The sequence below is a fragment of the Rhinolophus hipposideros genome (assembly GCF_964194185.1).
Source record: "Rhinolophus hipposideros genome assembly, chromosome: 10".
Lineage (NCBI taxonomy): Eukaryota > Metazoa > Chordata > Mammalia > Chiroptera > Rhinolophidae > Rhinolophus > Rhinolophus hipposideros.
Genome location: NC_138056.1, coordinates 7,994,609 through 8,009,367, shown reverse-complemented (window position 1 = coordinate 8,009,367; position 14,759 = coordinate 7,994,609). Strand labels below are relative to the sequence as shown.

Genomic DNA, 14,759 nt, shown 5'->3' with positions numbered 1-14,759 from the left:
CTCTGTTTTTCTCAAATCGGCAAATTTTATTTAGAAAAGAAAAGGTGGGGGAAGAAAAAAGTGACAGCGCTCCTTACGCCAAGGTCTTAGAAGAGAAACCTTCATCTTTCTGCAGCACCTTAGCGCCGTCTCACTGCTCAAACTCCCTCAGCTTCTGGAGCATGGAAAAGGCTATGTCCCCTGCCGAAGTAGAGTGGATGGCGAAGGTGCCTGGAAACGGCCAGAGAAAAGGCCCAGGCGGTCAATGTTGCGGTGGAGGACACTGTGCAGCACAGCTAGGTGGGGTCCACCCTCACCCCCACCCTCCCTGGAGAAGTCCCGGATGAAGCGGCCCCGCTCTGACTGGAAGATGAACTTCTGGGGCAAGGGCCCATGCTCCCGGAGAAAGCCCCAGACACTGAGCAGCAGCAGACGCACTTCAAAAGGTGCCAGTTGGCTAAATACCTCGTGCATATTACCCAGGGCTGGTGGCAGGAGGCTTCCCTCAGCCATGACAGCTACCAGGGTGCAGGATGCCTCCAGGTGCCAGGGGGAGTGGGCTGTATCGGGGTGGCGAGAGGCTTCCCAATGGCCCAAGAGGGCGGCCAGCAGCCCGCGCAGCAGCACGGAGCAGTAGCACAGGGCTGGGGGAGCAGCTGCTACCAGCTTTAAAAGCTCAAAGAGCAGGGGCTGTTCCCGGAAGCGCCGGCCAATGCGGAGATCCCGCTCCACGGTGGCCCTGGCGTGCTCCTCAGGGGGCCAGGCTAGCTCAGCACCAGCTGCATCAGGACACACACTTTCCACCAAGGTCACTGCCACTGCTTTGGCTGCCTCCGGGCTCAGGGTGGGAGCCCCCCAGCAGCCCCCACATTCAGTGTCCCCAGGGGCACTGCAGCAGTGCACCAGGAGGCTGAGCAGGCTCTGGGTGTTATAGATCACTTCCTGCTGATTCCGTGACTGGACAAACTTGGGTGGCTTTAGGCCACGGCCGATGACTCCAGCGTGGAAAACAGACCAAATCCCTCCAGGACCTGGTACAGCTGCAGTGTGCCGCCGGTTTGTGTCCAACAGGGAGGCAGAAGCCAAAGAAGCTGAGACAGCTGAAAGAGTCTCATTGTCCCCATCCACTTCCCCTCCGAACAGTTCTGTGTTGCCGCGATGTAAGGCCCCCTCCACTAGCAGCTGCAAGACAGCCTTAAGCCCAGCAGGGGAGGTGTGAGAGAGCCGGGTAAGAAGCTGGGAGGCTGAAGCCACACCTGGGGGGCCATGCAGCCTCAGAGAGGCAAAGAAGCGATGCACTCCAGCTCTGACAAGTCCCAGGAGTTGGGAGGGGGACAGCGCTTCTGGAGGAAAGGGACAAATGGCCAGGAGGGAGGCAGCAGCTTCAGCTACTTCCTCCTCAGGATGTAGCAGGAGAGGAGCCAGGTCAGACAGATGGGCTGAGGCAGACTCCCCAAAACGGGCCCCTAAGGCTGCAGGACCCTCCTCACCCTGCTGTTCCCACCCCACTAGCAGTGCCAAGTTGCGCAGGAACCGCGCCGTGAAGGGAGCCTGCAAAGTCCCTGCATGCACCCGAGCCAGGCAGCTTCGGAAGGCCAGGGGCAGGAGGCCAGAGAGACTGACGACCAGCCCTGCATATAACTGAGTGGCCAAACTCAACTCTTCAGGGCTTCGGGCTCGGCTCAGGAGGTGGCCCAAGGCCTCAGGTCCACAGCTAGGCCGGGTATAGACAGAGAGCAGGCCCAGGAGCTGGTGTTGCCAGAGAAAGCGCTTCCGTTCCAATCGTAATGTCTCTCCACACAGCTCTCCAACATGGTTTCTTAGCGCATCTAGAAAGGGCACAGGGCGGAGGGGTGGAGGTGGGCCCAGCACACCTTCCCCAGGAGACCCTCCCCGGTGATGAACTAGTTTTTGCAGGTGTAGCAGCAGCAGCTGGATCAGCCGGTCACAGGACTCACGCACAGTGTCTGGCACAGCCAGGCCCTGGGTGGTAATGACTGAGGCAGGCATGGCTGTGTCCACCAGGAACTGCAACAGGCGGTAGGCACCTGCCCCAGAGGCCTGGCTCACCAGGTGCACAGCCAGGTTCAGCATGTTGTCCAGCTCTTCTCGGGGAAATCCCTGCAGGTGTTGCTGCAGCTGGCTCAGCACAACTGGGGGCTTAAGGCAATCCACCAGCTCTCCAGAGACTGTGCCCAGCAAAGCTGGTGACATGACTGCCAGCTGCAGGAGAAAGGGAACTGTGGCCTGAAGGGAGGGGTCCCCACTCCGGCCCCCAGTGCCCCCTGCCAGGCTATCATGGAACATTCGCAGGAGCTCCCGTCGGATGCTGTCTCCGTGGCGGGAGGCCAAGTGCCCTAGGATGCCAACAACTGAGGCAATCTTGGGCACCCGCTTCTCCCCAGGGATAGCAGGAGATCCAGGAAAAGGGTCTGTAGAAGGGGTTTGAGAAGAGCTGCCACCACTGCCACCAGCTCCACCTCCAGCCCCACCGTGAACACAGAAGTCCTTAAGGCCACAGGAGAGAACTCGGGAGATGATGGTGCCAGGAAAAGAGGAGCCAATATGGGCCACAACCCAGTCAAAGTGTGGGGAATGCTGGACAGAGGTATCCAGCAAGGCATCCACGCAGGCATCTGGGCAACTACCAATGAGAGCCGAGAGGCACTGAACATAGATGTCCATTAATGTGCGCGTGGCTGGACAGCCCATCCACAGCTGCAGCAATTCGTTGAGAGAGCCAGTGACATGGGGCACACGCTGGTGCTGGCCTGAGTATGTGCTGCTGAGTTGCCCCATGAGGTCAATGGACCATGCACTAATCACAGGTGCCCAGGCCTTTGGGTTGGCCCGGGTGAACTCAGATAGCACCTGCTGCACTTCCTGCACCACATCCTCTAGACCAGGTCCCCCAGTAGGGACATGGGAGGGTGGGGGTGGACGGAGATGAGGTGGGCCAGCCACAGGGCTTTCATCCAGGGCAGCCAGGTGGGCCCGGACACTCTCATCAAAGACGCCTCGCAAGTGGTCAAGCACGGCAGCCCGAGCAGGTGGCAAAGAGCGGAGCAGGAGAAGACCACAGCGAGCATGTTCCCGGGCTGAGAGTTGGTGGCCCAGAATGGGGTCGACGCCACTTAGAAAAGCCTTGATTTCCTGGGACAGCTCCTGAGCACTATAAGGAAACAAGAGAAGCAGACTTAGCATGCTGGGAGATGTTGGGCAAGTTACATTCCCTTCCCTCCATGAAGTTGTTTCTTTTTTTATGTAAAATAAGGCTAACTATATCTCCCCTTATGAGATAATGTTCATAAAACACTTAAGCACTGTATCTATTTCACACTACTCAGTCAATTAAATGCTATCTATTTTTCTTTCAATAATAATATCAATAGTAGGTAACTCTTAGAATGTGTCAGGTGCTGTTCTAAATACTTGGTATGTATTATTTCAACCCAGCCCAATAAGGTAAGTACTATTATGATCCCATTTTACAGATATGGAAACCAAAGTTAAGCAATTAGACTATAAGCTCCAAGAGGGTAACCATTCTGTTAAAATTTTAACACTGAATTCCCTTCGATGGATGTGCATGGTATATGGGAAGTACTCAACAAATTTCTGTTGAATTGACTGAGTATATTGTGTTCATATAACATCTGCTTTAAAAATATCTTACTAACTTTACTGCACTCCCCACCAGAACACAAGCACCCTGAATTTTACCCTTAATGGAAAGAAAATCTTAAGGTCAAACTTGCCCCTTACTAAGGGCTCTCCCTCCTAATATCTGCAAGCATCCTAACCACCCACCGCTTGGATTCCCTATCAACGACAGCCACCTTTCCAGCACCATCAATGTGCCTAGGAATCAGGGTGTTCCAGGGCACAGACAAGGCAATGCCTTTCAACCCTTCTCCTCCCAAAACATATGGGTTCAGTGTTAGAGGTTTAGAAGCTCCTTCCTCTTGTTGATTGCCCTTTCTGCCAAAGAAAACAGTATCCTCTGGGGGCTGACAGGCTTCTGACTGTGCCCTTCCTCTCTGGTTCCTCAAAATAAATAAATAAACAAATAAATATCACCCTAACGTGAGCGGAGTGTCTCCGTTGGAAGGCCAGGAAAAGGCTAGAAGGAAGCACTCTGTAGGTTTCTAGGCCTGGGTGCTCCGAGCGTCTCCCTGAAGTCAGGAGACCCCGGGTTCCCTCGGGGCTAAAAGGGGCAGGGTTCCCAAGAATTCTGGTATCCCCAACTCCTGGAGAGCAAGGCCAGGATCCGGGTCACCTGGGCGTTGGGGTTTAAGGGGAGGCAGTACCGAGATCTTTGGAGTGAGGGCACTGGAGCCCAGAGTTTTGGTGAGGCAGTCCCCGAGTTCTGGGAAGACCCAACCAGGAATCTCCGAGAACCCTGACGCGAGTTCTCGAGGTAGGACCTGGGTTTCTGCCGAGACGGCTGGGGATCGGCGCGGGGCCGCGCGGTGGGGGAAGATGCCAGGGGCTCTGACTACCTGAGCGGCGCGGGACCGTGGGTGGCCGGGGCAGGCCCGGGAGGCCCTGGGGCCCCGGGAGGGTCGCACAACGCGGACATCCCGGAGCCCTTAGCCCGAGCCCGAGGCGGGAGCGGCGGAGCGCAGGCAGCGCATGCGCACTGACGGGAAACCTGAAAGGAACCAGCGACGAGGCCTCTCAAGAAAACCAATCCGGCGTGTTCCGCGACTCTCATACATTGGTTCCGCACAGTGCCTACGGTGCCAAGGTCCCAGAGCCAGTCTGCGAAGATCACAACGGGAAGTAAACCCGCCCTCAATGCAGCCTCTTTTTTTTTTTTCCCCCCCAAAGGGCCATCGATACACAGACTAAGGCTAGCTGCTGCCATTCACAGTTGGCTTTACTCATTTCTACTACAGCCCCAAATACAAAATGTTCAACTTCACAAGTTGTTTTTTAAAAAATGAAGCATTGGGAAACATCTTAGTCAGGAAACAGTGACAGTGTAGAACATTTTAATCAAGAAACAGTGACAGTTGAAGGAGAGAAGGGGAGGGAAGGGCGGAAAAGAGACGGAAAGAAAGAAGAGACAATTCGTAAGAGAAGGTGAAGAGGATAGAGAGGAGGGAGAGGAAGTCCAGGTATCTTCCCAGTCCTAGGTTGGCACTACAATCCTTTTCTCAGTCTCCGTTGTTTAGGCTTTGCTGTCTCCCTAGCCTCCTAGCGCAGGGACTTTTGTACCTCACATCCCCATGGCTGCAGAACGAAGCTTGAAAACTCTGCGAGGAGTTAGGACACGTCATCAAGAGTCCCCACTCCGGCCAGTCTACCTAAATTCCAGCTATTTCACTTGCTGACTGGGTACTTAACCTCTCCATGCCTGTTTCCTCTTCTGTAAATGAGGATGATAATAGTACAACTACCTCACAGTGTTGTGAAAATTGAAACCGGGTGGGTAGTACGTGTGTTCGTTGTATAGCACTTAGTGCCTGCGATTGTAAGCAAGCACTTAATAAGCATTTGGTATTTTTTATTATATTTGTTGAATAAACTCCAGAAAATAAGCTCTTTGGAAATAAGGATTTTTGCCTATTTTGTTAAAGGCTATCTTCATCATCTACAGCAGTGTCTGCTTGGCACTTAGTGGGTTCTTAATAAGTAGCCAGTTGAATAAATGAAAAGGAAAGTAGGTTCTGGGGCCTGTATTAACCAGAGGGCTTACTGCTCTCAGTGGAAGTGTGAGTTAAAATCACACCAGATGGTAGGTCCTAAAGATACTTTTTTTTCTTTTTCTTTTTCCTATTTCATAAAAACAGGTCTTTGTTGATGAAGAATTTTATTTTTGTTGTAACTGGACCTAAACATACTTTTGAAGTGATTGTATTTTGAAAGCCAAATGACTAATTATTCTTCATTTGTTCTTCAATTTCAGAAGTTCAAACACTCACAAAGTGTATGTGCTACCTACCAGCAAGAACTGTTTTAAGATAGTAAATATAAGGCAATTTCTGCCTCAAACTTGAACCCAACACTTCTCTTCTCTGGGCCTCAACTTTTGATCTGTAAAAGGAGGCTTTTGAACCACATAAGTTTTTCCAGCTATAAGACTACTGTGTGGTCCTTGCTCTTGAGGATTTCATAATCTGAAGGTGCTCATTTTGGGGCTGGACAGATGTGGATTCACACCTGCTGTTTATTAGCAATGAAACCCTGAGCAAGTGACCCAGCTGTTTGGAGCCCCCCCCCCCCCCCCCGCTTTATTAACCTATTATATAAAATGAGCATGATGTCTCATATCTTACAGACTTTGTGCAAAAACCACTTGAGGTCATTTATGTAAAAGACTAACTATAATGCCAGATTGAGAAACTCTTCATAGCAAGTTCCTTCCCGCCTTGGGCACAGGGAGAAAATTGGCCATACTAAGATGTTGAAAATGTCTTTCCTTCTCTCTCCTTTTCCCTCCCCTCCTCTCCTTACTGTATTTGAATAGTTTGATTTCAAAGTATTTTTCCTGTGTTCAAAACGGCATAATCCTGTTTCCCTGGGAAAATGGCCGATTCCAAATTTGAGGCCAGAGAAAGTAGTAGGTGAGCCTGGAACATCTCATTGTGCCAGAAAGCAAGAAAGTGCTCAAATACTGACAGTGTTGTGTGAAAAGGACAGAGACCATCTTGAAGAGGCTCCTACAGGCCAAATTAGGCATGATTTTGAGCATGAAAAAATGATAGAAATGGATTATAACATGTTGAAAAACAATCTAAATCCCGTGATATTTTTTTTAAAAGGAAGGGGTTTTCTTGACAGAAAGTCAAATGAATAATATGAATGAACAATAGAATTAGAAAAATCATCGTTTTGCAGCAGCAACTAATTCAGGATGCTAAAACCATTGAATGAAAGATCATTGGGGAATAGGGTATTCATACAATCTTGACTATCACTCCATAGATTACTTATTAACTACAAAGGGAAAGCCTTAATAGTGGAGAAATATGACAGACACCCACTTAACCAAGTTTCTACCCATTAGAATCATCAATGAAACAAACTGATATTACATATGGTTGACGCATGAAAGTGGGGATTAGGTATGTTGACCGTCCCCCCACAGTCAGAAATCCTCATATAACTTTGGACTCCCCCAAAACTTAACTACTACTAGCCTACTGTTGACCAGAAGTCTCACCAACATAAACAGTCAATTAATACATATTTTGCATGTTACATGCATTATATACTGTATTCTTACAATGAAGTAAGCTTGAGAGAAGAAAATGTTAAGGAAACCATAAGGAGGGGCGGCCAGATGGCTCGGTTGGTTAGAGCAGGAGCTGTGAACAACAGGGTTGCCGGTTCAATTCCCACATAGGATGGTGGGCTGCACCCCCTGCATCTCAAGATTAAAAACAGCAACTGGGCTTGGAGTTGAGCTGCGCCCTCCACCACTAGATTGAAGGACAACGATGTGGAGCTGATGGGCCCTGGAGAAACACACTGTTCCCCAATATTCCCCAATAAAATTTATTTTAAAAAATAAGAAAAAGGGCCGGCCGGGTGGCGCAGGTGGTTAGAGCTCTATGCTCCTAACTCCGAAGGCTGCCGGTTCGATTCCCACATGGGTCAGTGGGCTCTCAAAAACAAAAACAACAACAACTCTTTGGGCCGGCCCGGTGGCTCAGGCAGTTAGAGCTCCATGCTCCTAACTCCGAAGGCTGCCGGTTCGATTCCCACATGGGCCAGTGGGCTCTCAAAAAAATAAAAATAAAAAAAAAAATAAGGAAAATACATTTACAGTATTTACTGAAAAGAATCTGCGTTTAAGTCGACTTGTATAGTTCGACCCTGTGTTGTTCAAGGGTCCACTGTACTTCCTGATGTAATAAAATGGGATATCAACAAAATCATGTGTGTAGAATTTAACCCCCCAAAATGCTTAACCTAAACCCAATTATGAAGAAACATATGGGAACACTCAAACCGAAGTTGTGGGATATTCTTAAATAAACAAAATTGGGCTGGACTCTTCAAAATATTGTTATCTGAGACAAAGTAGGCTACTGTTCTCAATTGAAGGAGACTAAAGAAACATGACAATGAAATGTAATATACAATCCTTGGTTGGCCTCTGGATTAAGGGGGTAAATAGCTATAAAGAACAGTACTGGAACTGAGGAAATTTGAATATAAAAGACTGAATATTAGCTATTTCACCAATGTTAAAAGTCTTAGGTGCGATAATAGTATTTTTGCTATATAGAAGAATGTCCTGGGCCAGCCTGATGGCTCAGGTGGTTGGAGTGTGGTGCTAATGCCTAGGTCGCAGATTCCATTCCTACATGGGCCAGTGAGCTGCGCCCTCTACAGCTAAGATTGTGAACAACAGCTCTCCCTGGAGCTGGGCTGCTGTGAGCAGCTATAGGTTGGCTTGAGCTGCTGCCAGCTGCTGTGTACTGCCATGGGCTAACCTTGAGTGTCATGAGGGACCTACTGCCTCAGCCAGAGGGAGCGCAAGGCTCATAATACCAACATGTGCCAGGGAGCTGTATCATACACAACGAGACTGAGCAACAATGGCTTGAACTGCGGGGGGGAGGTGGAAGAAGGGGGGTAAATAATGTCCTTTGGGATGAAATTTCTGCATTTCATTTTTTTTAAAACTTTTTTTTTTTTTTTAAGATTTTAATGGGGAAGGGGAACAGGACTTTATTGGGGAACAGTGTGTACTCCCAGGACTGTTTTCCAAGTCAAGTTGCTGTCCTTTCAGTCTTAGTTGTGGAGGGTGCAGCTCAGCTCCAGGTCCAGCTGCTGTTGCTAGTTGCAGGGGGCGCAGCCCACCATCCCTTGCGGGACTCGAGGAGTTGAACTGGCAACCTTGTGGTTGAGAGCCCACTGGCCCATGTGGGAATCGAACCGGCAGCCTTCGGAGTTAGGAGCATGGAGCTCTAACCGCCTGAGCCACCAAGTTGGCCCCTGCATTTCATTTTTAAATGAGTTAGCAAAAACAACAAAGATACACACTCCCACATACATAGTTACATGTAGAGACTGATAAAACATGTATAGCAAAATGTTAAACATTGGTAAATCATGGCCCAAGCTATTCCCTACATTTAATCACACACATCTCAGTGAGAACTCGAAGGCTTTATTACAAATGGACTTGACTGCTGAGGAGCCCCTTCTCCGAACTTTCTTCTGCACTCTTCCTCTCAACACATCCCTCCATGGCAGGTCACTAGGCCATTATGGAAGAGGAATCTGGGGAGAGTGAAAAAGTGCAATGTTTTCTCCAAAGTCTTCTGAAACAACCACTGAGTCCTCCTGGCTCCAGTTGAGAATCTTCTGGTAAAAAGGATGAGAGATTTAACTCCCATCTTCAAGGTTCTCCATGTCTACATCCTGGGGGGCTTTTGTCTTCTTTTGCGATTTGGGCTGTGGTTCGGTAGTTCTGGCTGGCTTTGCCGGGGCTTCCACTGAGCAAAGAGAAAGAAAAAGCAGTAAAGAGCCCAAGGAGATCCCCTTGGGGTCCCAAGGCTGCCCCCTCACCCCACCTCTGTGCCCTGCCTCACCTTCCATGGCTGCTTTCTCTTTCTGGGCAAGCCGGATCTGCTGGAGGAGTTTTCTGCGCTTCTTCCCAGACAGAGTAATGTTGGCACGTGCACTAGACCTGAAAGGTTGGTAGAAGGAAAGATGCACGGTAACATGAACCACACAAGTTGTTCTGGCTGTTGAAAAGGTCTTTTGATCCATGTCAAAGAACTGTTTGAAAATCTGGGCTCTAAGGTAATGAGTTTACTCTCAACACATAAAGTATTTACCATTTAAATGTTAAATTTCAGTATATTGTAGAAACTTGTAAGGTAAAACTATTTTTCTGTACTCTCAATACTTCTGACACCACATGTGGACTTTTTTTCTTCCACATTAAGCAATTCTCCAAGTCTCAGAGGACAGTGACTGAGTGTCCTACAAATTTAACTCAATTCTGACACTATCTACCTACAGATAGTATGTTATTACCTGTGCTTCTGACCCATCAGCTATAAATCAGGATTCTCATAACCCCCTTCTCAGATACCATACTTGGCTCACAGAACTCAGGGAAACATTTACGTGCTTTTACCAATTTATGATAAAAAGAAACAACTCAGAAACAGGCAGATGGAAGAGATGCATAGGGCAAGAGATGGGGAAGGGGCCAAGAGTTTCCATGCCCTCTCCAGGTGAGCCACCTTCCCAGCTCCTCCATCAGTTCACCAACCAGAAAGCTCATCAAATCTGTTTTTCAAGAGTTTTTAATAGAGCTTCCCAGCCAGCAACCACACCTGTCCCCAATCCACTTCCCAGCGTTCAGTGGGTGGGGCTTACATTTCCAATCCTCTAACCACTGGGTTTTGCTGGTGAACAGCCCCACTCTGTCACTCATCGACATAAACCTAGGTGTGCCTAAAAGGGGTTCCCAATGAAACAAAGGCACTATCACTCCAAGGCTTTTAGGAGCTCTGTAACCAGAAACCAGGGACAAAGGCCTTTATTATGTATTACATTGATAATGAAGAAGCCAATGAAAGGATGGGATGGGAAGTCTTCCCCCAAGATTCAGGGGCCCTTGAAATTTTAGATGCAAAACCCCACATGCACCTATGTGAAAATTCATCCATTGTACGCACACTTCTGTGTCAGCTTTAAAATTTACTTACAACAATCCAAGTGAATGTACAACTTTTCTTGGGGAGATGAGAGAGTCGACAGCTCTCATGATTCTCAGTCGGGCCCAAGACCCAAAGAAAGCCTGTGACCTACTGGCACAGTGGAGAGGCTAGCAGAGTTTGGGCACAAACGCAGCAGGCACGTTCCTCGCATAAACAAACGCCAGTGCGCTACGAAAGCGGAGAGGTGTCAGCTGCTCCGGAGCTGGGCAGGGAGGGGGAAGGAGACTCGGTAGGGAGGACCGCGGAGAAGAAGAAGGTATGGCACTCACGCCCGCTTCTTGAGGTGGTGCCGCGTGATCAGCCCTTGGTCTATCACAGCCCCGACCACCCGGTGCTTCAGTCGCCGCTCCCGGTTCAACACACGCCGTCGCTTAAACAGTTTCTTCTTCAGCTCCTGCGAAGAAGGATGATGCTAGTCAGACTGAGGCCGCGCGCCGCGCCCTGATACCCCCCGCACCGTCGACTCAGGCCTATCGATTCTATCTGGGGCGAGATTAGAGGGCTCCGGGACCCTTGGGAAATAAAGTTGTCACTCCCACACGGTCACCGTTCGGGGCCGGTTGATCTTCCCTCCCGGAGCACCCATCGCTGAGCCGCGTATCCGACTTGGGATCCGTACTTCCGCTCTGCGCGAGGTCCATATAGTCCCCGCCCCTCAGCCCTCCACGAGCCAATTGTAGCTTGGGGGCGGGTCCTGGTACTATATAAAGGAAATGGGCCGGCTTTCGAGCCTTTTGAGGTCTACGACGAAGTAAGTGCAGGTGCTGTCTCCTTGCCAGCGCGGCCGTGGGGCGGGGGAGGTTTCTGGGCTGTGCTTGCGGACCCTCCTCTTCTTGGCGGGGATCGGGTGTGCGGTCTCGATCCCCGTAATGTATGGAGGCAGACGGAAAGGGCTCCGGCCCACTCGGCGTCATGTCTTCGGTGCCGGCGGCTTCCATACCGCCGGGTCTATCCTCAAGCGCCGGGACACGAGGCTCCAAGAAGCAGGGCACAACCGAGCAAGGTTCAGCGGGCTCCTCTCTGGGGTGCTCATGACTTCTCCTTTGATTTCAGGTCTGTGAAGCCGCCCCAGGTGCCGGAGCTGTCGTATCCCCTTCCTCTTCCATTTCAGGTTGCTATCAATAAAGGCCGTTCGTACCGTAGTAGGTGTGTGTCCGCGTTCTTTTTTTTTCCCGAGGCCGCAGAGTTAGGGAGGCTGTACGAACACGTTATTTCGCAAAGCGGATTTTGCAAATTTTCCCTTGGACTTCAGGCTTCTGCCGGAGTGCTGGTGACGTTGCGCAGAACGTTCTCTGGCCGACCTTGCAGGCACCTGTGGATGGCTGCGCTGCGCCGAACCCTCCACGTGGCGACCTTGGCTGCGGGGACGCGCCGCGCCTTGGGTAGGAATGGACACAGTGGGAGGGCAAGCTGGGTTCTAAATGACCCCCAGTCTAGTCCTTGAAATGGTGGCTCTTAAAACCTCTGGTTACATTGCTCCTTTTTTGCAGCCCTTTGATAGAACTCGGGCGCCGGGTGACACATGCCTTCCACTCGTGTCCACAGGCTCCCTGGCTGGTAGCTGCCTGGCAGACCGCCGCCTCTGGGATAAACTCCACGCCCAGCCCCTTCTGGGCAGCGTCCCCACCTTCGACTGGTTCTTTGGGTACGAGGAAGCCCAAGAGCTCCTCCTGCCGCTGCTGCAGGGTGCCCGAGCTGCCTGTCCGCTGCGTGTGTTGGACGTGGGCTGTGGGACTTCGAGCCTGTGTACAGGCCTCTACACCAAGTGCCCGCACCCTGTGGACGTGCTGGGGCTGGACTTCTCTCCTGTGGCTGTGGCCCACATGAATAGACTCCTGGAAGGTGGCCAAGGCCAAACACCCCTGAACCCTGGGCACCCTGCCTCCCGCTTGCACTTCATGCAAGCTGATGTCAAGAACCTGGAGCCTGTGGCTTCTTCAGGCTCCTTCCAACTAGTGCTGGACAAAGGCACCTGGGATGCTGTTGCCCGGGGTGGTCTGCCTGGAGCTTACCAGCTACTGTCAGAATGCCTGAGGGTCCTTAGCCCCCAGGGGACCTTAATTCAGTTCTCAGATGAGGACCCTGATGTACGGTTGCCCTGCCTGGAGCAGGGATCCCAAGGCTGGACTGTGACTGTGCAGGAGCTTGGCCCTTTCAGGGGCATCACCTACTTTGCTTACTTGGTTCAAGGTTCTCAATAAAGACGTTTAGTCCTGACCCTAGTGTTTCTGTTGGGTGAGAAGTTGTAGAGTTTTGCTTTTGCAAAATGGCTGGTAAGGGAGGATTTTAGTCCTGGCTTCCACATTCACTAGCTGGGTGCACAGAGTATTGACTATTTTTGTGCCCCAGTTTACTTAACAAGGTAGGAATAGTACGTGGAGTTACGGGATTACATACAGTGATAGGTGAACATTAGCAGGGCCAGGCACAAGATGAGTGCTGAATTGAGAAGGTACAAGTGGCTCATTCTTCACCCCTAACTAAAATCCTAAAAGCAGCAGATAGGAATTCTTAATCCAATTCCCAGCGTTAACTGACTTGTGTTGCCCAGTGGCCTAAACTCTAAGCCTCATTTTTCTCTGTGACAGGATCGGTAAGAGGGCTCCATAAATAAACCTAGGTGAAATGTTCAAGGGAGAGACCAGAACAAACTACTTAGCCTCAAAGCTCCTGGGAGGCAGGAGATGGGAGTAGTCCATAAAGCACCTCCTGCAGACATGGAAGCCTGTTGCTGGGAGCCAGAGAAGACGGGTTGGGGGCTTCCTGACACTCACTGCCCTCAAGAATCCAGGAGGCATCTTGTTCTACCTGTTCCTGCCTCCAGCTGAGTTCTGGGTTAAAGGTTCTTAAGGGAGGTCTGGCATCCAGTGGGCTCCAAATCCAGCCTGGTGGGGTGGGGGGTTAAAGAGCCCATTGATAGTGAAAAATATTCCTGATAATATTGAATTTTTAAAAGATAAAATGAATTTGTGATGCTTCTGTTTCACTTCAGATCAAATAAATCACATTTTACTAAAAAACCCAGAAGACCACAAATTTTTAATTTTTGCTTATAAAAAATAACATAGCAATTAAAATGAAGAGCCTAACTTCACAGCCTCAGTGTCCTCATGAGGGGAAAAATATCTCCCTCAGTGGGTTCTGAAAATCATGAAGTAAAAGTGTTTAGCAGTGTGTGGCACGTAGTAAATCCTCCTGCCCCAAAAGTTTCTATAACATTGTAGACATGGGAAAATCTAGAATAGAAGACTCCCCAAATGTTAACTCTGTGGGTAATCGGATTTGGGATAATTTTATTATCTTTTTTCCCCTCACAATAATATTTAAAAATATATATTAAAAGCCATGGTCCATCTGATTTCAGGATTACCCCCTCTAAAGTTCATCAACTATTCCAACCACCTTGACCTTTCTCTTGCCCTTCAACGTTTTTCTTAACTATGTTTACTGAACATCTACTGTGTGCCTGGCGCTGCTTAGTGGAGGGGCCACAACTGAGTTCTCCATCTTGGTCCTGCCCAGAACATCCAGGTCACAAGGGCCCTATTGAACCAGCCACTTCCCTCACCTGGCTCTTCACTTTGGTCCTGGAAGAAGACCTCAGCCTCCTTCCTCATCATCAGTGAGTAACAGCAGCTCCTCACGTGGCCACCGGAGTTCTCCACTCTTCTTCACTTACCTCAGAGGCTTCTACCACAATGGAGGGTAGATGGGTATTTTGAGAGACAACCTGCATGGAGATAGCAAAGGGCTTGGGCCAAATTGGAGGATGAGCCAGCAGCGGGACACAGGGTGGGGAAGTACTAACCTGACCATCTTGGTGACTTCCAACACTGTCAATTTCTCCTCTGTCCTTCCAGAGAGGGTTGGTCAGCCTAGGACTTTCTGGATGCTGGAAGGAGCCTGGGCTATCTCTAGGCCAAGGCCCATCCTCACTGCTCCCTGGCACAAGGTCCAGGGGTGATGATTCTTAGAGTGCAGGGTGGTTGAAATCAGAGTTCTGAATCCCTGCCCATTGCACCCTATAGACTGCCTCTTTAATCTGATGTGGAGCCTGGCCCCTTAATCACTTCTGAAGAGAGG

The 14,759-nt window shown here is 50.0% G+C and overlaps 3 protein-coding genes across 5 annotated transcripts; 1 reads left to right on the top strand and 2 right to left on the bottom strand.

Moving 5' to 3' along the window:
* Positions 1 to 10: 10 nt before the first annotated feature.
* On the bottom strand, positions 11 to 4,608 carry INTS5 (integrator complex subunit 5). 3 transcript variants are annotated; one of them, XM_081063107.1, is made up of 3 exons: positions 4,482 to 4,608; positions 445 to 3,151; positions 11 to 210 (listed from the first exon to the last, which is right to left on the bottom strand). In XM_081063107.1, the coding sequence occupies exons 1-3, from the start codon at positions 4,559 to 4,561 to the stop codon at positions 172 to 174; spliced, it is 2,826 nt and encodes a 941-aa protein (XP_080919233.1). In that variant the 5' UTR covers positions 4,562 to 4,608; the 3' UTR covers positions 11 to 171. The 3 variants fall into 3 exon arrangements, with proteins under 3 accessions (XP_080919233.1, XP_080919231.1, XP_080919232.1); XM_081063106.1 differs by having other exon boundaries at positions 53 to 210; positions 459 to 3,151; XM_081063105.1 differs by having other exon boundaries at positions 17 to 3,151; positions 4,482 to 4,576.
* A 3,172-nt stretch (positions 4,609 to 7,780) lies between these two features.
* On the bottom strand, positions 7,781 to 12,311 carry LOC308504058 (uncharacterized protein C11orf98). The gene is made up of 4 exons (XM_081064064.1): positions 11,224 to 12,311; positions 10,946 to 11,070; positions 9,534 to 9,631; positions 7,781 to 9,437 (listed from the first exon to the last, which is right to left on the bottom strand). The coding sequence occupies exons 1-4, from the start codon at positions 11,260 to 11,262 to the stop codon at positions 9,328 to 9,330; spliced, it is 372 nt and encodes a 123-aa protein (XP_080920190.1). The 5' UTR covers positions 11,263 to 12,311; the 3' UTR covers positions 7,781 to 9,327.
* CSKMT (citrate synthase lysine methyltransferase) lies at positions 11,933 to 13,689 on the top strand. The gene is made up of 2 exons (XM_081064063.1): positions 11,933 to 12,058; positions 12,222 to 13,689. The coding sequence occupies exons 1-2, from the start codon at positions 11,995 to 11,997 to the stop codon at positions 12,875 to 12,877; spliced, it is 720 nt and encodes a 239-aa protein (XP_080920189.1). The 5' UTR covers positions 11,933 to 11,994; the 3' UTR covers positions 12,878 to 13,689.
* The last annotated feature ends 1,070 nt before the right edge of the window (positions 13,690 to 14,759 follow it).